This window comes from Portunus trituberculatus, chromosome 50 (genome assembly GCF_017591435.1).
Source record: "Portunus trituberculatus isolate SZX2019 chromosome 50, ASM1759143v1, whole genome shotgun sequence".
NCBI lineage: Eukaryota > Metazoa > Arthropoda > Malacostraca > Decapoda > Portunidae > Portunus > Portunus trituberculatus.
Window position 1 is genome coordinate 1,137,974 of NC_059304.1, and position 22,925 is coordinate 1,160,898.

Here is a 22,925-nt window from a genome sequence, read left to right on the forward strand (position 1 = left end):
TCATGCTTTCTTTTACAAATACCTAATTAATTTAGTTTGCCTTTTACGTTACCTAGATAATATATAGATATTTCTTCTTTTTTTTTTCTTTTCGGTACATCAATTTATTTTAAGGAATACCTTGGAATTTACTGCAATTTGTTTGGCTTCCTGTAATGAATGAAAGAGAGTGAACCAATACTTGGGGCTATAGGAAGAGTGAGGAAGGTAAACAAGTGTCACCAAACCCTCGCTGCAGAACTGTATTCTCCAACACGCCGCACAGAGCGATCACACTCTACTCCTCCGTGTCCGCCAGTCATTTGTTTCAATATGACGTAAGAGCTCTGTACTTTCGCTTATATTATCATGTACCGCGGAAACTGTAAGACGCGGCAGGTCAGCCCGAGTGTAATAGTGTACTGAGATGTGTATTTACCTAGTTGTATTGTACAGGGTTCGAGCGTGGCTCAGTGTCCTGTCTCCATATCTCCATTTATCTAATTTTTCCTTAAAGTTATGCACATTATGTGTTGTAACAACTTCATTATCCAATGCATTCCATTTTTCCACCTTTCGGTGTGTGTATATTTACCTAGTTGTAGTTTTACAGGGCCTGGGCTTTATGCTCGTGTGGCCCCGTCTCCATATCGACACTTATCCAATCTTACTTTAAAAAGTATGCACACTCGTTGCTGACACCACTTCTTCACTCAAACTGTTCCACGTCTCAATACATCTTTGCGGGAAACTATATTTTTTAACATCTCTCAGACATCTTCCCTTTCTCAGCTTTTTACTATGCGATCTTGTGCTTCGAATGTCATATTCTTCTCTCAAGATCAGTTTCTCATTATCCACTTGGTCCATTCCGTTGACCAATTTATAAACTTGTATCAGATCCCCTCTCTCCTTTCTTTGTTCCAGGGTTGGTAGATCCATAGCCTTTAGTCTCTCCTCATATGTCATCCCTTCAAATTCTGGAACCATTCTTGTAGCCATTTTTTGTAGTCTCTCCAACTTCCTTATGTGTTTCTTTTATGAGGGGTCCACACTACTCCTGCATATTCCAATCTGGGTCTTATTATAGTACTTATCAATTTCATCATTTCTTTGTCCATGTAGTGAAATGCTACTCCAATATTCCTTAGCAAATTATATGTTTCTCTAAAAATTCTATCAATATGGCTTACTGGTTGATTGTTTTCTTCCATCGTCACTCCTAAGTCCTTTTCCTTTTTAATTTTCTCCAGTTCTACTCCATCTCCCATCTTATAGATTCCCACAGGTCGTCTTTCACTCTTTCCCATTTCCATGACATGGCTTTTGTTCACATTGAATTCCATTTCCCACTTTTTACTCCATTCCCAGATCTTATTTAGGTCTTCTTGCAGTATTTCACAATCTTCTTTTTGCTTTATAACTCTGCACAGTTTCGTATCATCTGCAAACAGATTTATGTAGCTGTTCACTCCTTCTGGCATGTCGTTAATATAAATGAGGAAAAGTATTGGTGCCAATACTGACCCTGTGGCACTCCGCTTTCTACTGCTCTCCACTTGGACTTCATATCTTTAACTACCGTCCTTATTTCTCTCCCCCTCAAATAATTTTCTATCCATCTCAATGTGCTTCCTTTTAAGCCACCCTTCTCCTCTAACTTCCATAGTAATCTTGCATGTGGCACTTTGTCAAACGCCTTTTTAAATCCAAATAAATACAGTCAACCCATCCTCTCTCTCTTGTACTCTATCAACTATTCTAGAATAGAAACTCAATAAATTAGTTACACACGACCGTCTTTTCTAAAACCAAATTGGCTATTTGATATTAATTTGTTGTCTTCAAGGAACTCGATCCATTGTTTCTTTATTATTCTTTCACACATCTTGCATATTACACTAGTTAGTGATACCGGTCTGTAATTTAAAGGTTCTTCCTTCCTTCCGCTCTTATATATGGGAACCACCTCAGCTCTTTTCCATTCTACTGGTACTGTTCCATTTTCTATTGAGCATTTTATGATGTTGTATATAGGACTTGCTAGTTCTTCCCTACATTCTTTCAGTATTCTGCCTGAGACTTCATCCGGTCCCATTGCCTTCTCTTCATCCAGTTCCTTCATTAACTCTTTTATTTCAAGCTTGGTTACTTTAATCTCTTTCATATAGATTGTCTCTCTATTACCCTGTGGCCTTTCAAATTTGGATTCCTTAGTAAAGACCTCCTGGAATTTTTTATTTAATAGTTCTGCCATACTTTTTGGGTCTTCCACCATCCCGTTCTCTCCTTTTAACCTTTCTATTGTTTCTTTTTTGCCTAATTTTTCCATTTATGAATCTATAGAACAATTTTGGTTGCTCCTTACATTTTTCGACAATGTCCTTTTCAAAGTTCTTTTCCTCTTCCTTCCTCACCTTAACATATTCATTTCTTGCTGCCTTGAAGTTTTCCTTATTTACTGAATTTCTATTTCTCCTCCACCTTTTCCATGCCCCATCTCTTTTCTCCTTTGCCTTAGCACACCTTGCATTAAACCAATCTTTCTTTCCTTCTTCTTTAGGTCTATATTTCGGGACGAATTTCCTGACTCCTGTTTTGTATATTTCCAAAAATAAGTTATATTTGTCTTGCATTGTCTCTGAGTTTTCCATCTCCTCCCAGTTTACGTTTTTAAAATAGTTCTTGAGATTCTCAATATCAGCCTTTCTGTAATTTAATTGGTCTCCTTTGTATGAATCGTCTCTATTTTCCTTTTCCTCTTCTATATCCATTTCTAATATTACATGGTCACTCTTTCCCAGTGGGCACTTATATCTTATATCATCGTTCATTTGTATACCCCTTGTAAAAATTAGGTCCAATCTCGCCGGCTCATCGTTTCCTCTGAATCTTGTGCATTCTTTTACTCACTGGTCCATCATATTGTCTATCATTAGGTTCAGGTGTGTGTGTGTGTGTGTGTGTGTGTGTGTGTGTGTGTGTGTGTGTTTCACTGTTTGATCTGCTGCAGTCTCTGACGAGACAGCCAGATGTTACCCTACGGAGCGAGCTCAGAGCTCATTATTTCTGATCTTTGGATAGGCCTGAGACCAGGCACACACCACACACTGGGACAACAAGGTCACAACTCCTCGATTTACATCCCGTACCTACTCACTGCTAGGTGAACAGGGGCTACACGTGAAAGGAGACACACCCAAATATCTCCACCCGGCCAGGGAATCGAACTCCGGTCCTCTGGCTTGTGTGTGTGTGTGTGTGTGTGTATTTACCTAGTTGTATTTACCTAGTTGTAGTTTTACAGGGCCTGGGCTTTATGCTCGTGTGGTCCCGTCTCCATATCTACACTTATCCAATTTTTCTTTAAAACTATGTACACTCTTTGCTGATACCACTTCCTCACTCAAACTGTTCCAAGTCTCAACACATCTTTGCGGGAAACTAAATTTTTTAACATCTCTCAGACATCGTCCCTTCCTTAGTTTCTTACTATGCGATCTTATGCTTCTAAAGTCATATTCTTCTCTCAGGATCAGTTTCTCATTATCCACTTCATCCATTCCGTTAATCAATTTATAAACTTGTATCAGATCCCCTCTCTCTCTTCTCTGCTCCAAAGTTGGTAGATCCATTGCCTTTAGTCTCTCCTCATGTGTGTGTGTGTGTGTGTGTGTGTGTGTGTGTGTGTGTGTGTGTGTGTTATCCTGTCACTCATTGGCCAGTTCATCAGGCTGTGATCAATCGACTGCATACAGTATGATTTTTTTTTGTTTTTTACAGTTTTCTTTAAGTTTTGAAAATGTAATTTCTTATTGTGCATATTTAACACTCCTATGCTCTCCAACTCATCCTGCACTGCTCCCCCGAGTGTGCTGTATGAGTGCTGAGTCAGTAAAATTTCATACAGTATTTTATTTCAGTCCAAATTGTTCTCGGCAACTCCTTTCCTAATTTGTGACCGGAGTAGTTTTGATGGTGGGAGAGATTTAACACGGCGCCATCTCTAGCAAACCACCTGGGTGGTTCTTAATATTCCAGCTTGGCCTTTAAGACACTTGAGCATACCATACTTCCTCCAGAGGATTGAACAGCTCGCCAGAATCTAACTAAAGTCACTAGAAACTGTGGCTCCACAGGTTGCATGGCCCCTTCAAATCCTCAACAAGAACAAGAACCTACATTCTCTGATTAAAATTTAAAATGGTAAATGTTATTTGATTTTGGAATTTTCAAAGTTTTCTGAATGGAGTTTATTTGTAGTACATTTTCCTGATGCTCCTTATCATCATTTTGTAGTCAGTTATGCTGTCACTCCTTGTATGGAAGGATTATGACCATAGTGTGCTGTTTTATAATACAACACTTAGAAATTTTTTAAAACAAATATGCTCCAGCACTTCAAGTTATAATCATTATATATACTATTTAATATCAGATACTTCCAAATTAATGTCTGCACATTGTTTTATATTATTAGATATTAAGATATTTATAAAGTTATCTTGTTTTAAACTGGATCATAATATTCACTTAGCGGCGCAGTTTTGCCCCAAGCCAACTTCACAAAAGGAGACTTGATTACAGTCAACCTCTCAAGAGGAAGAAGGTATTAGAAGATGAGGACAGTGACTCCCAGGACAGGAGTCCCCTGTCAGCAATCAACAATACTCTCCCTTCTGGAAGACCAACCTCCTCACATGTCAGTAATGTACCTTCCATTTGAATGTATGAAGGAACTCTTTTGTGATTGATCTTGCTGGTGAGGTGATTAAAAAAGTAGAAGTGAAGTTCATCGGAATGTTCACTATCTTGAGAATACAAATGAACAAATAGCAAAGTATTCCAGTGTTAATGGTAAAATGTTAAATGAAAGCTTGTTGAAATACAATAATTAGAAAGGTATAGTAGTAGAGCGACAAGCTAGGGAACACTCAGAGGAATGATCAAGAAAGTTAATCAAACTGAAGTGTGAAAGATTGCTAATGCTGAATAGGGCATTAGACAGTGTATGTACTGTATATTTAAAAGTCCTCAAAATAAATTCAGTCATCTTGCCAACAGGAAGCCTTTATACGAAAAATCTTAGCCAAGCCATTCAAGATTCCCATCGCCAACTATGTGAGTCAGGGTCACCGTGGCCTGGGCGTGCGGCGAAGTGGAGTGCGGCAGCCCTTACATGACCCTAATGAACCTGATGCCTTAGTTCTGTATCAACCTAAGGAACTCTCCGCTCATGAGAAGATGACACTCAACACGTACGTCTGTTAGGATATCTAATGACATCTTGCATAAATTTTGTAATTTTCTTAATATTTCCAGTGTTATATCTGCATCCTATGTAGAGATTGATCGATATGATTTTTTTAGGGCTGATGCCAATACTGATTATTAGTAGTTAAGGAGGCTGATAACTAATATTTGGAGCCGATATTCATTTGCATTAAAGGGGAAAATATTTGTGTCAAAATTTTGAATAATACGAATTCCACTTAACTTTGTTTAAATGCCTTTAAGCATATGTTTATTTAACAGCTTTTCAGATTTGCAACATATTAAAGTTTTTTTTTTTCTTAGACAATAGATATCTTTGTTTCATAATTCTAACAAAAAGTGGAAGGAGCTCCCAGGCTCAGCAGCATGTCTTATAAAGTTAAATAAAAACTTAAATAGATAGCTCCTTAAAGTTTTCTACAGTAAATAAAGTTTTCCAAAATTTCAATATAACTGAAATGTTAATCTTTCACTTATCTTTGTTTTAAGTTCAAACAAAAAACAAAGTGTAAGGAATTCCCAGGGTCAGCAGCATCTCTTATATAAAGTTAACTGAAAATTTAAATAAATAAATAAATAGTTCCCTGAAGTTCTATAAAGTAAATAAAACAGAGTTAAATAAAATGTGCACAGAAATGTGTGTCTAAAATCAATTATGGAGTCCCAATTGAGCAGCACCAGATTGTGGTGCAAAAAGCAGAGTTGTTCAGTGTGTTCCCCAGTGAGACGGCTTCTTTTGCTCTCATAAATTGCAGAGACCTCACTGCTGATTGGCTGTTACTGTGGCTTTGCTTGTAACCAATTAGATGGTGCTGTGGGTGGGACAATGCTGGAGACAAGAGTAGTGACAGCAGACAGAGAAGCACAGTTGCATCAGAGCCAAAATAACCCAGTTTTAAATTGATCTCTAATCAGCCATCAAATTTTAAAAAAAGGCAGATGCTGATATGCATCAAAATGCTTAATATCAGCACCGATAATCGGTTGATCCCTAATCCTATGTCACCAGATATTTTGAATGTTTCTACAGGGAGAAACTGGAGGTGGCTGTGGTGGTGGACCCAGTATTGTCTGCTGTCCTGCGGCCTCATCAGCGAGAGGTGACTACATTACCATTTATTATAAAAACATACTAAATATGCAACTGAGAAATACATTATACATCTATGGAGAGGCTGATGAACATGTTACGTAATGCAAAATTTTTTATAGTTTTTGTGCTCTATGAATGTTTTACAGGGAGTGAAATTCATGTATGAGTGTGTTACTGGGAATAGGATTGAGGACAACTATGGCTGTATTATGGCAGATGAAATGGGTCTGGGGAAAACCTTGCAATGCATCACCCTCATGTGGACGCTTCTCCGCCAAAGCCCAGAATGCCGCCCCACCATAGAAAAGACTGTGATTGTTGCACCTTCTAGTTTAGTTAAGGTAAATATCATCAAGCTTATGATAATAGAATTGTTTTCAAATTTGTGCCATTTTAATCTACAATTAATTGATTATATTACATGAATTTTTTATACACTTGAAATTTGATTAGCAGATATATTATGATATTTCAGAACTGGTATAATGAAATAAATAAATGGCTGAAAGGCAGGGTAAATGCTCTAGCCATTGACTCAGGAACAAAGACAGAAATTGACTCAAAGTTGAAGGGATTTATGTCAACATTTGGCCGGCGCCCAGTCAACCCAGTGCTCATTATATCATATGAGACATTTCGCCTGCACGCCCATGTCCTGCACCAGGGCGAGGTGGGGCTAGTGTTGTGTGATGAGGTATGTGCCAGCCACCATGTTTGGAGCTGACAACTTGACAAGCCTATCCATAAGGAATAGTCTCTAGTTATATACCTGGCTGGCTATCCCACACTGGGTGAGAGGCAAGGCACCACACATTCATGCAAATATCACTCACACATTACTCTCATTGATCCAAAGTGAAAGGGAAAACCTTTTAGCCCATAGTACTATACCCTAGAGGACTAGTAGTGAACTTGTTTTTGTAGGACATTTGAGGAAAATTATACTGGAATGTAAACATTAATTAATGTATGACAAAGATGAAAATTACTGCAAGGTTCTTTTTTTAGAGTGATTTCCCTGTAGTATAAAGAGTCAGGTGTTACAAATTGTTGCATATTTTTAACCTCAATAATTTCATCTTAATTTAGGGTCACAGACTGAAAAACTGTGAAAATCAGACATACCAGGCACTGATGGGGCTGAAGGCCAAGCGTCGGGTGCTGCTTTCAGGGACGCCAATTCAAAATGATCTTCTTGAGTACTTTTCACTACTGCACTTTGTCAATGCTGGCATCCTTGGCACTGCACAGGAATTCAGGAAAAAGTATGAGAGAGTGATCTTGAGGAGCCGGGATGCAGACGCCTCAGACAAAGATCATGCATTGGGGAAAGAAAGATTGGATGAGCTAATCTCTATTGTGAGCAGGTAACTATCAGACTTAATTTACAAGCACCTAAGCTATGTATTGTATATTAACATGATATAAAGGATTGAAGAAATATATTTTGTTTTTTATGTTGTTTTTTTATTTTATTTTTTCTTATTACTTTTGCAATAATCTCTGTACACCTGGTACTTGTGATTCATAGGTTCTGCTTCATACAGATGCATCATTCGCCGAACTAATGATATCCTCTCCAAGTACCTGCCAGTGAAGATAGAGCATGTGGTGTGCTGTCCCCTCACTACAATGCAGAAGGATATGTATCATGCCTTCATCACCTCCTCAGCTGTCAAGAAGCAGCTCTCAGGTACTAATATGTTCATCTCCAGTGTTGTAAGACCGTAAAGTGAAAAAGTAGAGCTTGTAAATGAAATGGAAGGAGGAGGAGGCTGAGAGGCAAAACATTAGATTTAGTGTAAATCAAGATGTGGAATAACTTGATCTATTATCCATTCAGTTGTTCCTTTGCTTCACACTTGTCAAAATTCTCATATACATCTTACCTCCATCATGACAGCTCACCTATTCCTCTTGTGTAAATCTTCACTACATATATTCATAGTACAGTAAACCTTCTATAAATCAGATATGTATAAGTTGGATATTAGATAAACCTGATTCTATACAGCCACTAGATTATTTTAATCTAAATTGGATACCGGCGACATATGCAGCAGGCATCTGGTTTAGTTTTTTATGTCACTCATGGGTTCAGTGATGGCTCATGTATAGGCACTGCAGAACTGGAGCATCTCTTACTTGCACTTGGTATTATTGATAGCATTCAATATGATGAGCCTATTTTTCTTTAAGTCTTTCCTTTTGTTTGTACATTTTATAATCCTCAATCTCAATGTCAGTAGTCATCCCCTTTCCAAAATTGTCCAGAAGGTTATGGAGCGTTCTGCAGTGCACTATAGCAGGGTTATGACGCCACTCATGGCTTACGAAAGCTCACGGATGAGAGTGAGGACAATATTGTTAAACACCTCTCACAGGTCTTTGTAGCATCTCTCCTCCTCTTGTCTTTGTTTTAAACACATAAATGTGTTCTATTTTAGTTATTTTGATTAATTAATATTTTTTTTCAGAATTTTACAACCATTTTTAGGTACTGTTGAACCTTGATAACTCGAACCCCAATAACTCATATTTCACAATAAGTTGGACTCTAACCAGCCTAGGGACTAAAGTTTGAGTTGAATTGCCTGTCCAGGTTTATTTTTCAAAAGTTTTTTTTTCCACTTTCCTGTATCTTGTTTTCTATTGACATTATAAAAATTCTAATTCCAAAATAAAATTGCATTTTAGTTGTAGTTTAAAATGATATAAAACAAAAGTCGATTAGAGTTTAGTTTATGCCGATTTTGTGAAAATTTTTGAAGTGTAAAAAAACACTTCAAGATATTTGCCCCTAAAGATTTTTCATAATTTTGTCCTTGTTTTGCTATTTGTATTCATCTGTTTTTTTTTGTTTTTTTTTCCTCTCTCTCCATAGGAGAGAAGGCTAGCCAAGGGCAACACAGTGCTAAAAAAAAGGCCCACTTGATGCTGGTTCTCTAAAAGATAAGAAGGGTTATCCAAAATTAGGGAGCAAATGTCTTGACATCTCTCTTAAAAGAAGTCCAGTCGTAGGGAGACGGAAATACAAAAGCAGGGAGGCAGTTCCCGAGTTTACTAGTGAAAGATATGAATGATTAACTCTCTGGTTAACTCTTATGTTAAGAGAATTGGACAGAAAAGGGATGAGAGGAAGAAGAAAGCCTTGTGCAGCGAGGCCGCAGGAGGAGGGAGGCATGCAATCAGTAAGATCAATAGAACAGTTATCATGAAAATAGTGATAAAAGATAGAAAGAGATGCAACATTTTGGCAGTGAGAAAGAGGCTGAAGATAGTCAGTCAGAGGAGGGGAGTTGATGAGATGAAAAGCGTTTGATTCCAACCTGTGTGAGTGGAACCCCTCCAAACATGTGAAGAGCACTCCATACAAGGACGAATAAGGCCCTTGTATAGAGATAGCAGTTGGGGGGGCGAGAAAACTGGCAGAGACACCGCAGAACACCTAACTTCATAGAAGCTGTTTTAGCAAGAGATGAGATGTAAAGTTTCCAGTAAAGATTATGAGTAAAGGATAGACCAAGGATATTCAGTGTGGAATAGGGAGACAGTTGAGTGTCATTGAAGAAGAGGGGAGAGTTGTCTGGGAGGTTGTGTCGCATTGATTAGATGGAGGAATTGAGTTTTTGAGGCATTGAACACCACTAAGTTTTCTCTGCCCCAATCAGAAATTTTAGAAAGATCAGAAGTGAGGTGTTCTCTAGCGTTCCTGCACGATCTGTTGACTTCCTGAAGGGTTGGTCGTCTCTGAAAGCACATGGAAAGAGTTAGGGTGGTATCATCAGCGTAGGAGTGAATAGGACTAAAAGTTTGGTTAAGATCATTAATGAATAATAGAAAGAGAATGGGTGACAGGACAGAACTCTGAGGAATACCACTATTAATAGATTTAGAAGAACAGTGGCCGTCTACCACAGCAGCAATAGAACGGTCGGAAAGGAAACTTGAGATAAAGTTGTAGAGAAGGATAGAAACTGTAAAAGGGCAGTTTTGAAATCAAAGCTTTATGCCAGACTCTATCAAAAGCTTTTGATATGTCTAATGCAACAGCAAAAGTTTCACCGAAATCTCATAAAGAGGACGACCAAGACTCAGTAAGGAAAGTCAGAAGATCACCAGTAGAGTGACCTTGATGGACGTCATACTGGCAATCAGATAGAAGTTTATGAAGTGACTGATGTTTAACCTGAAAAGTCCGACAGGCCTTAAATATGGCTGCATAGCACACTTCCGACAGTCCTTAAATGGGGCAGCTACTTTGAGCGCTAATAAAAACCGCGCTAGCATTGGTAGCGCTGCTATATTTGGTCATGACGTAGGCCTATGGTAATACTGTCGGCTCCCAGGAAGCACACCGCTCTAACCAGCTAGTCTCCGCAATTTTCTGTGAGGTGCGTGAGCATCGTGTCACGGTGATAATTATTTACGTATTTACGTATTTACTTATTTAAGGAACTATTATTTACAACTATGGCTACTGGTGCTAAGAGGAAGCTAAAGTTTAGTGATAAAAGTGATAGACAAGGCGGAACAAGACGCAAAGTGCACAGGTTGGAGGTAGATCCCGACCCGCTATTGTGACAACATCGTCACCCACGCCTGATAAAAACATACGTAACTATAATCAGCCAATATGAGTGAAAACACTAAAAACATGTGAAAACACATAAAAACATGAGCAGTGCCTTACATTATGTAAGAATACACATAAAAGCACCTCCCCCGAGTTGCCGCTACCACAATCTTCTCCAATTATCGGTTATTATTCTGAGACAACCATAGTGAGTAGAGCAATAAAAACTTGTAGGATGATGCATTGTCATGTCTACTAACAGCAGATTTTTTTCCAGAGTAATTTATAAGAGTTGATTTTTTTATGATAATTGCGGTAATGGGAGGGTGCGAATTTTGCGGCCATCGGTCTTAGCGGGTTAAGAATCTTCCTATTCAGGATAGATTAAAAAACTTTAGACAAGCAAGAGATTAAAGCTATAGAATGGTAGTTAGAGAGATTAGAATGGTCACCCTTTTTAGGAACAGGCTGAATGTAGGCAAACTTCTACCAAGAAGAAAAGGTAGAAGTTGACAAAGTTGAAAGAGTTTGGCCAGGCAAGGTGCAAGCACGGAAGCACAGTTTTTTAGAACAATAGGAGGGACCCCATCAGGTCCATAAGCCTTCCGAGGGTTTAGGCCAGCGAGGGCATGGAAAACATCATTATGAAGAATTTTGATTGAAGACATGAAATAGTCAGAGGGAGAAGGAGAGGGAGGGACAAACTTAGAATCATCCAAGATGGAGTTGCTAGCAAAGGTTTGAGAGAAGAGTTCAGCTTTAGAGACAAAAGAGATGCCAGTGGTGCCATCAGGATGAAATAAAAGAGGAAAAGATGAAGAAGTGAAGTTATTGGTGATGTTTTTAGCTAGATGCCAGAAGTCTTGAGAGGAGTTTGAGTTTGAAAGATATTTACATTTTCTATTTATGAAAGAGTGTTTGGCATGATTCTGGGCAGAAATATAAAGTGCGTGAGATTCAGAAGATAGAAGACTCGAGTACCTTTTGTGGGTAACGTCTTTATCATGTATAGCACGAGAACAGGCAGTGTTAAACCAAGGTCTAGAATAGAAAGTTTAAGTTGAGAAAAAGAGTGAGGAATGAACACCTCCATGCCAGACACCTCTGTTATGTGTTCAGCACAAAGAGATGGGTCTCTGACACAGAAACAATAATCATTCCAGGGAAAATCAGCATAATACCTCCTCAGGATCCCCTGACTGGCAAAGGCAAAACACCACAAGCACCTCCACTTAGGGGGATCCTGGGGAGGGATTGGAGAAATAGGACAAGATACAGAAATGAGATTGTGATCAGAGTAGCCCAACGGAGATGATAGGGTGACGGCATAAGCAGAAGGATTAGAGGTAAGATAGAGATCAAGAATGTTGGGCGTATCTCCAAGATGGCCAGGATTATGAATAGGCTATTGCACCAGCAAAGTTGAAGGCTAGTTCACCAGGATGGTCAGTGAAGGGAGAGGAAAGCCAAAGCTGATGATGAACATTGAAATCTCCAAGGATGGAGATCTCTGTGAAAGGGTAGAGGGACAGAATGTGTTCCACTTTGGAAGTTAAATAGTCAAAGAATTTACTGTAGTCAGAGGAGTTAAAGGAGAGATAGACAGCACAGATAAATTTAGTTACAGAGTGACTACCAGATGGTGGAAAACTTGGAAGATTCAAGAGCATGGGCACAAGAGCAAGATTGGCATGAAATTTTCACACATGATTGTGTATACCATGGTGATTTCCTGGAGCATGATAGGATGATAATGCATCAGATCCTTGCTTCTTTAGAAAATATTATTCACTTGTATATGAGGGTGAACTGAACTAGAGGGCCTTGGAAGGGGAGATACGATGATGAACTGAACTAGAGAGTCTCGGAAGGGGAGATAACACACGTGACGGAAGGGAGAGAGGAGGCAAGGGTTCACGGTCCAGCTGTCAGCCACAGCTGTCTTGCAGAGATACTTTTGTTTATTGTTGTCTTCTCTTTTTCTTGAAGTTTCTTATTCTAATTCCCATCAATTTATGCCTGTAAGGACATTATTTCTGAAAAATTAGAGAGCTAAATGACGCATCTCCCCTCTTGATGCCTGGCCATGTACTGTGTAGGGCTTGAGTCATGCTATGATGCAATCGCACAAGAAATTTAAAAATGTGGGAAGGGTATTTAATTTTCAAAAAATAAACTACATCTGCTAATTTAGGATCTGAAGGTTTTGGAGAGACAATAGTAATCCCAAAATTTTTAATCCCCCAAAATTAAATAAACAAATCCTGCACTGCCCCCCTAAAGTCCAAGTTGAATTGCCTGCCTTTTTTCGAGGTGGGGGATGGGGGGAGATTAGTATAAGTCGGACATTCATGTTTGTTGGACCAACCTTTCCCCTTTATAGAGGGTTGATGTACTTTATCAGATGGTGATGGTCGCTTGGGAAACACTGCTCTGGCAGCAATAACCAGCATGAAGAAGCTGTGTAATCATCCTGATTTGCTGTGGGAGAAGGTCAAGGCTCATGAACCTGGATATGCTGATTTGGAACAATTTTTCCCACCTGGCCATGATCCCCGGTATGTTCTGACAGCTGTCTTTGCCTTGCCTAAAACATTCATTGTGAGGGTGAAGAGATGAGGCCTAGATTTAGCTTCTTGATGCAGTGATGCACTTGTTATGATATGCCCTTGGCTTGTGTAATTGTGTTCATCTCAGGATATTATAGTGTAAGAGCAACTTTTTATGTCATTATCAAGAGCCAGAAATTTGTTCACATTTGAATTTGTATTTATTTCAGGAACCTGCATCCAGAGTTGTCAGGAAAAGTTGCTGTTCTGGATGCAATTTTGGCCTTGATCCGTAGCTCTTCTGATGACAAGGTCGTGCTGATTTCAAATTATACCCAGACTCTTGATCTGTTTCAACAACTGGCAGCATTGAGAAGGTATCCATTTGTTAGACTGGATGGCTCCATGTCCATAAAGAAGAGAGCTAAGGTAACTTTTAGTAATTAGTTGGCTCATTATTGTTAGTAACAAGACATGAGCACTACAGTATAAGTTTAGAGATATTATTTAACTTTAAGCTAATGAAGATATTATCGTTTTTGGAACAGAGGTTTCTGCTTCACTTGGATCTGCCTTTGTCACTAGGTAGTATATTTGCCAAGCTGCATTTGACTATATGTTTGTCAGGCTGTAGAATTACATTTAGTAATGGAAATATCAGGATACTACATGTTTTTTTTTAATGATATTTAATTCAGATAGTAGAAAAGTTCAACGATCCTTGTGGAGGAGACTTCATCTTCATGCTGAGCAGTAAGGCTGGAGGGTGTGGTCTCAATCTGATTGGTGCCAACCGCCTGGTGATGTTTGATCCGGACTGGAACCCTGCTAATGATGAGCAAGCCATGGCCAGAGTGTGGCGTGATGGCCAAAAGAAAAACTGTTACATATATCGTCTTCTTGCAGTAAGTATTCATTACATATTCTATATAGGAATTAGGGAAAACACAGCCCTCTGTAACAAGAAAAAAGATTGAAAGAGTGTTAGAGAAAGATGTTGTATTGAATCAGGTGAATGACTGCTAGGAAGTTGATGAAGTCAAGTGTTGTAGTGAATGAGTGATTAGTGCTAGTGAATTCATGGTGGTAGTAGCTTGGTTCCTTGACATATCTGCATTTGTTATGTTTGGTTGTTTATGAGCTGCCTTTCAAAACTTGAACTCCTTTAAGGGAAGAATATCAGGACACCTCAGGAGTCAAATCTTTCCCTTTTTGAACTACATGATCATTATTTACTTCTTTGGAAGAGTTTATTTACTCCATAAAAAATCACTGCCTTTTAAAGCAGGCAGTTTCATACATGACTAGAGACTCAATTCCCTCTATAGTGAATGGTGCTAACAATGGCATGAATTCAAACCAAGTGCTGCTAATTTCAAAACTTTTTCCATCATCAGAGGATAATACAGGCTCCTTTGGGAAATAATTCTCATTAAAAGTTTTATTTATATTTTACAGTAAACCCTTGAAATAACAGATGATATATGGATAGGGGTCTGTCGTTATATCCAAAGATCCGTGATAACTGAGGATTTGTTGTATCCGATGGAAATACTGGACAGATCCGTTATATCCTGAAGTTTGTCTGGTATTTATACCCACCGCTGCCCCACTCTCACAGCATGCCACATGGAGTTCCTGCGACATGTTATGGGACGATGCCCTTGCTTTAATGGATGAAAATCCATTATGGCGAGGGTTTGTCCAGTCAGATTTTTTGTCCATTATATCCGATATCCAGTGTATCGTGATCTGTTATATCGAGGGTTTACTGTATTATTAATGAATTTCTTTACTGAGGCTCATTTAAAGAAATTGGAAGGAAATTTACTGTTGTTATACGTTTTCAGTGTTTTTTGTAGCTTTATTTAGGGTCCCAAAAGTAAAAGTTTGACGAGAAACACACAAAATAGCCTTTATTTACATACTGATTACACTTAGAAATTCAATAAACAAGTGAGTACAAATGGTGTTCTGCCCACAAGCAACTCTTCCTCTTAAATGCAAAAACCCAGAAGTCTCTAGACGTCATGGTTACCAAAATACAAGTACCACAGGTTGAAGCAGGTGGTATCATTGGTTTACGTGGCCTTGGATCCGATCAAGTTCAGCGGCCTTGGCTTGAGCGATAGAAAACAGGCCCCTTCTCTCTCTCTCTCTCTCTCTCTTTTAACATGGCGAGAGACCCAAGGTACAGAAGTAAGGCGCGTGGGAGAGGTGGCGGAATCAGACACAGTGAAATCACTGTCCTCCCACCATCCATCGTTGGTGACACAGTGACGTAGAGCATATGTTTACTCCTGATGAGTGTTGCCAACTCACAAGCAAAGGAAACGGGAAGAAAATAGCCAAAATATAGCCATAAAAAGCCTAAACGTCTATCAATGTGCCCCGAGTCTTGCGTGATGAACTTCTATTCATGTGTCCTGAGTTTTGCGGGTTAAGTTGTTATTTTGGGCAGTATAATTAATTTCTATCATGCATACAATAAACATTGTATTTATCTTTTATTAAATCTATATTTGGTTGATATTTAAAGCATGTTAATATTTTGGTGGGGGATAAATTCATATCACAAGAACGAATTCTATTTTCATTAATTTCTATGGAAAAAATTGATTTGGTATATGATTTTTTTTTATATATAACGATCGTCACAGAACTAATTAAATTTGTATGTCCAGGTACCACTGTACATTACATTACAGTGGAGACTCAATACTTGAACTTAATTCATTCCAAATGGCTGTTCGAGTATCATAAAGTTTGACTATTGATACCTATAAATCAGGTAATTTGTTCTAATCTTAGTAAAACCTTAAGTTTAGAAAAGTTTCAATGTATTATTTATTTTTTATTTTTTTTATTTATTATTTATTTATTTATTATTATTTTTTTTTTTATTATTTTTTTATTTTTTTTATTTATTTATTTATTTTTTTTTTTTTGTACATACTGTAAGTGTAGGATGGTGATGGATAACATAGAAGAGGAGGGGATAAAGGTGAGGAAGAGGAGATAGGTCATTGGAGGACGAGTCACCATCCATGAAAACATCTGGTAACTTTTCTCCTGGTATGATTTCTGTGAATCCACTAGTGGAGGGTTGTGGCTCACTGACACTTGTTGCAATCTCACTAGATTCCTTATATTCACTGTTAAAAACTCTCTTTGATGCCACTATAAGTTTCTAAATGAAAAAGTACAGACAGAATGCAGAAGAATGTTGTTTTTCTCACCTGCGGCAGGACTAGAGATGTGCACTGGTATCCGGTATACCAGAATACTGGTATATTGCTTCAATATTAATAGTGTTATTGGTATCAGAACAGGACAGTGGCAGCAATGGAAAGGGAAGAGGTCAGAGTTTTGTTTACAACCATGTGTAGAGCTGTTTGATTACAAGATATTTTCACCACTAATAAGCCTTTAGTGTTAATGCAAGTTTTTAAATGAAAAACTACAGAGTGCAGGAGAATGTTATTCACAACTGGCAGAGGGGGAAAGAGGGAGGCTAGAGAGCCTTTGTTTACAACTACATGTGTCGATGTTTACTACCAGGTATTTTTTCGAGTATTAAATAGAAATCTTGCATTCGAGTATTGAAAAGTTTGACTACTAAGACATTCAAGTATTGAGTATTTGAGATATTTAATTTTGAAAATATCTGTATTCTTGCAACAGACTGGGAGTATTGAAGAGAAGATCTTTCAGCGACAAGCCCACAAAAAAGCCTTGAGCAGCTGTGTTGTGGACTATGAAGAAGATGTTCAGCGACACTTCTCAGTGTCAGAGTTGCGTGAGCTTTTCATCCTCAACACCAAGACTGCCTCAGACACTCATGACAAGTAAGTCTAAACTTTTCATCTTCACAGCCTGAGAGAAACTATAGCAATGTTCTGAGAAGGACTGACAGTAACATTGTTTAATATTTGTTGTCTATATTATCACCATAAGTAGTAGGATACAGAAGGCTTGAGACAAGGAGAAAGAGAAGTGCATAATGAATGATAGATTCAGGAGCCTATGAAATTCACAAAATGTTCCATAGGAAATAAAGTGAAAACTAAGTAATGTATGTATGTCTTGAAATAGCACAGTCAAGTAATTGATACTGGAAAGAGTAGATGTAGAGTTTGGTAAGAAACCAGTTGAAATTCAAAGATGAATTGAAAATAAGTTATTTTGGAAGGAAGTTTAAACAGAAGAGGGGAGAGAAGCATGTGTAGTTACCTGTTTTGCCATAGCCATCCTCTTAGGTATGAGTACACATCAGGAAGTAACAAGACATCTATTTGATTTATGCAGAAATGAGAGAAATTTTGTATTATCACAGCAAAGAACTTCAATTATTTCTCTTTTTTTCTTGGATTCTATACATTTGTCTTCCACGTCCATGTGTCAATTTATCAAATTAATATGAACTACTCTGAATAGACTTTCCCTTTTATATTCACAATTTCTTCTGATGTTTCCAGATGAGCCTAGAACTTCCTAGAATTCTATCTCCTCCCATGCTGTCCAGTGTGCAAGTTGTGGCAAAAATATTAAAACTTGTTTAATGTCCTTAATGACCCATTGAGCCCTATCTCCTGAACCTCATGCACTTTATATTTCTGTCTGGAATCATGCCAAGTCTGTTCTTCAACTTTCCACATTTCTTCAATAGAAAATGTAAAAATCTTTCAAAATCTAACTGCCCTCGAGACTTTTGGCATCTGGTCTAAAGCTGAACTCTTCTCTCAAATCTTTGCTAATAACTCTAATCTTGGATGATTCTGGACTTGTTCCTCTGACTATTTCATGCCTTTAATTAAGATTTTTTGTAATGTTTTCCATGCCCTTGCTGGCATTAATCTCTTGCATGTCTAAAGTCTGAATCTATTCTCGATAGGAAGATTATTAAACATGTCACTTCATAATCTTCTATCTTATTACCAGTATAGCTTCTGTCATGGTCATTCTACTGGTGATCTTCTGGCTTTTCTTGTCGAGTCTTAGTCATCCTCTTTAGAGATTTTGGTGAAACTATTGCTGTTGTCTTAGACATATCAAAACTTTTAATAGAGTCTGATTTGATCTCAAAACTACCCTGCTACGGTTTCTGTCCTCTCTGCAACTTTGTCGTTTCCTCTCCAACCGTTCTACTGTTGCTGTGGTAGACAGCCATTGTTCTTCTAAATCTGTTAACAGTAGTGTTCCTCAGAGTTCTGTCCTGTCACCCACTCTTCCTATTATTCATTAATGATCTTTTAAACTAAACTTTTTGCTCTATCCACTCCTACACTGACGACACCACTTTTCTACATCTCTTCAGAGACGACCAACCCTTCAGGAAGTTAACAGTTCCTGCAGAGATGCAACAGAACACCTGACTTCTGATCTTTCTTAGATTTCTGATTGGGGCAGAGAAAACTTAGTGTTTAATGCCTCAAAAACTCAATTCCTCCATCTATCAACTTAACACAAGCTTTCAGACAACTATCCCATCTTACTCAATGACACTTCAATGTCCTTCTCATCTATACTGAATATCCTCAGTCTGTCTTTTACTTGTAATCTAAACTGGAAACCACATCTCATCTCTTATTCAAATAGCTTCTATGAGATTAGGCAATCTGAGGAATCTATGCCAGTTTTTCTCATCCCACCTACAGCTAACTCTGAACAAGGGCCTTATCTGCCCATGTATGGAGTACTCTTCACATGTTTGGGGTGGTTCCACTCACATAGTTTTATTTGGATAAGGTGGAATCAAAAGCTTTTTGTGTTATGCACTCCCCTCCTCTGACTGTTGGAATGTTGCATCTCTTGCTATCTTTTATGGCTATTTTCATGGTAACGACTCTTCTGATCTTGCTAACTGCATGCCTATCCTTCTTATCCTTCTGCAGCCTCACTGAATAAGGCTTTCTTCTTCCTCTCACCCCTACTCTGTCCAACTCTAATGCAAGAGTTAACCAGTCTTCTTCTTCTGCAGCTGCTCCCATTTTCCTATGGAGTCGCTGTTCCTCACTAGTCTTCTCCACAAGGCTCTGTCCCCAACCTCCTCTCCACTCAATCCTCTCACCATCAGGTCCTCTCCGATGCAATCCTTCCACCTTTTCTTTGGCCTGCCATGTCGTCTTCTTCCCTCCACTTCCATATCCAATAGTCTTCTGCCGACATGCCCTTCTTCTCTCCTTTTGATATGACCGAAACATAGCATTCTCCTTTCTTGTACTTTCTTTGTCACCTCCGTTACTTTGGCTGTTCCTCTTATAAAATTATTTCTCACTTTATCCCTCTTTGTCACCCCAAGCATCCACCTTAACATTCTCATCTCAGCAACCTCCAACTTATTCTCCTGTGCTTTCTTTATTGGCCACGTCTCCGCACCATATAACATGGCAGGTCTAACCACCGATTTGAACACTTTTCCCTTTACTCTTGCACTAATTTTTCGGTCACAGAGCACTCCAGTTGTTCTTTTCCAATTCTTCCAGCCCGATTGGATACGGTGAATGATCTCTCCATCCAGGTTGCCGTCCGCTGATATATGAGAGCCCAAGTATCTGAACTCCTTGACACCCTTTAACTTCATATCTTGCATCCATACTTCACTCTCCTGTCGACCATTAAAATTCAGATACTCCGTCTTCTCCCTACTAATTCTCAAACCTCTCTCTTCCAATGCTCCTCGCCATCTCTCCAACTTTCTCTCTACACCATCTCTACTTTCATCCACCAAGACGATGTCATCCACGAACAACATGGCCCATGGTGCCTCGTCCTTTATATTCTGAACACTATCATCCATGAGTAGGTTGAACAGATATGGGCTCAGAGAAGATCCCTGGTGCAGACCCACTCTCATACAGAACTCCTCTGTTGTTCCCACGCTGCTCCTTACCCTCCTACGAGGGCAAGGAGCAGCGTGGGAACCTTCGTACGTGTCCTGGATCACTCACGTACTTCTCTGATACTCCTTTCCTTCTCATAGTAGCCCAAACTTCCTGACGTGGTACTCTATCATATGCTTAATGCAAGAGTTAACCAGTACACTCAATTATACTATACCTTTCTCTGGTAAACTCTGAAACTCCCTGCCTGCTTCTGTATTTCCAGCTTCCTATCACTTGACTTTATTTAAGAGGGAGGTTTCAAGACATTTTATCCCTGCAAGGGAACTGGCAACCAAGTGGGCCTTATTTTCAATTTTTTTTATTTCCCTTGGGCAGCTTTTCCCTCTTACATAATACATAAATATATACAAAAATATGCATTGTACATTAGTGTGGTATCATCGCAAACAAAACTGACTTGCAAAGATAGGTGATGCTAAGCTCTCAAATTGTACTCTTAAATTGCAATATGGGAAAAAAAAAAAAAAAAAAAAAGTACTCGATATGAATTGCTAAACTCATTAAAAACCAGATTTTTAATGCATGCTTAATGTGCATGTGGTTTAATGAATAAAGTCTACATATGCTACCTTAGTTACTTTCCTTTACAGATTCAGGTGTCGTCGATGTCTTAATGGGATCCAGATGCAGTCTCCACCTGAGAATGCTGACTGCACCAGTGACTTATCTTTGTGGCATCACTGCCAGAATAAGAAGGGTCTTCAGGATAGAGTTATTTATCAGTGTTGGCCAGCTGGGATATCTTTTGTCTTTCATCAAAGATCACATGAACAAAAAACCATACCTTGATTATTCTTTTTAAGTATTAGCTTATGGTTGACTAGTATTATTAAAATAAACAACTAAGAAATACAAAACTCCATAAGACTATAATTTAATACTGAACATAACCTCCAATATTACTATATATTTTTTTTATAGTAGTTCTATATTGTAATAGAAAATGCTGTAATTTTATATAAAAATTAAAGATTTTTTTAAATGTCTTGTATTTTCTATGTATCATTATTTCCTTTGAAATTTATTGTTAGTTTGATTTTCACCAGCAGTATACTGAATACCACAAAATTAAACTACTTCCAATAAAACCTATTACCATTGTATGTGCTGGAAAATAACTTTTTTTTTTTCCCAATTTTGAGGCTCATAAATCAAGGGGTTGTTTTTTTTTTATATATCAAGAATAAAACATAACCCATTAACCCTGTGGTGAACATAAGTGCTACAGTGCCTTGAAATTAATTCTGCAGCCACACACGAGTGTACATACCTATATATATATATATATATATATATATATATATATATATATATATATATATATATATATATATATATATATATATATATATTGGCTATGACTCTCTCTCTAAGGATGTTGAATGTTTATTAACGGCATCAAGTGTGTCGGACTGTTGGCGCAATCAGTTCATCAGTTCCTGATTAGGCTAACAAAAACCATGATGCCAATAAATATAGGTGATTAGTATCATGATCATTAAGAAAGTAATGTATATTCCTGCTGTTTTTTTAGAGCTTAAAAACACATTGAACTGTGCAGAACAAGGGATAGTGAATTTTGCCTTGATACTAATGTACCTAAGTGAGAGAACTGAACGTCACACAAGCACTTCATGCTGCTACTCATCAGTGATGCACCCTCCACCATTAAAGGGGGGGGGAGGTCATCTTATACAGCAATAAGAGCTTGAAACCTGAAGTTTTCCTTCAAAAGTTGGGAGTCACCTTATATACAGCTGTCTAAATATTCTGGCATATATGGTATTCAGGATGTGTGGAAAATTTCTGATCTTTGGAATAAGTGCACACACATTCACAGGAACAGGACTGTAAACATTTCATTCTTGACATGTCATAAGATCATAACTTTGAGCCTAATAAGTCCCATACCTTTCCTTGAATGTTGACAAGATCTACATGAGATATCAAATTGGCTTTCCCAGGCCTGGGCCTTGAACTAGTTTTATACACCAAGTGCAACCCTACTAATTTAAGTTAAATATTGTCGTGGAACAATAGAGCTTTCCTTGGCCATAAATCTGACTACATGGTGAATATGTGATTTTGAAGCAAGAGCAACATGAACGTAATATAAAATTTGAAGCTTTAGCATATAACTACCTCCAAATTAATTTACATTGCAGACAGCTCATGAGTCTCAACCTGGGTAAAAATAATACTTATTCTTGGGGATGAATTGCTGTAAAACCTGGTGTAAAGTAACAACATGGAAGCTGAAGGAACCTAGTGCAGTATTATGCAAACTTAGTACTGTATCCCAATGGAGAGTTTTCAAAATTAATCCACCAGATGTCACCACTGCTACATGTCCCTTGCTGACATGAGCTAAATAATTGTTGTATTAAATCCCAGATGCATACAGATGCACAGAACATTGATTACTATGTTACTGTTGACATTCTGTATCTACTTTTAAATATCCTGTATGGATAATTTTGGGAGAAGTTAGTCAAAACAAATACTTTTTTGTGATTATCTTGTAATACTGTTATCAATATCTTAAACAA

At 38.1% G+C, this 22,925-nt stretch overlaps 1 protein-coding gene across 4 annotated transcripts; it reads left to right on the top strand.

The window, feature by feature from the left end:
- Positions 1-192: 192 nt before the first annotated feature.
- On the top strand, positions 193-21,367 carry LOC123500177 (DNA repair and recombination protein RAD54-like). 4 transcript variants are annotated; one of them, XM_045248897.1, is made up of 14 exons: positions 193-317; positions 4,021-4,185; positions 4,517-4,681; positions 5,044-5,237; positions 6,284-6,353; positions 6,493-6,687; positions 6,822-7,040; positions 7,436-7,713; positions 7,894-8,039; positions 13,327-13,480; positions 13,702-13,900; positions 14,170-14,376; positions 17,156-17,319; positions 20,967-21,367. In XM_045248897.1, the coding sequence occupies exons 2-14, from the start codon at positions 4,183-4,185 to the stop codon at positions 21,163-21,165; spliced, it is 2,193 nt and encodes a 730-aa protein (XP_045104832.1). In that variant the 5' UTR covers positions 193-317; positions 4,021-4,182; the 3' UTR covers positions 21,166-21,367. The 4 variants fall into 4 exon arrangements, with proteins under 4 accessions (XP_045104832.1, XP_045104831.1, XP_045104833.1 ...); XM_045248896.1 differs by lacking the exon at positions 193-317 and adding an exon at positions 336-378; XM_045248898.1 differs by lacking the exon at positions 193-317 and adding an exon at positions 358-398.
- The last annotated feature ends 1,558 nt before the right edge of the window (positions 21,368-22,925 follow it).

Coding starts and splice junctions, on each gene's coding strand:
- LOC123500177 (XM_045248897.1), top strand. Junction 5,238..6,283: donor GAGAAGATGACACTCAACAC/GTACGTCTGTTA, acceptor ATGTTTCTACAG/GGAGAAACTGGAGGTGGCTG. Junction 6,354..6,492: donor TGCGGCCTCATCAGCGAGAG/GTGACTACATTA, acceptor AATGTTTTACAG/GGAGTGAAATTCATGTATGA.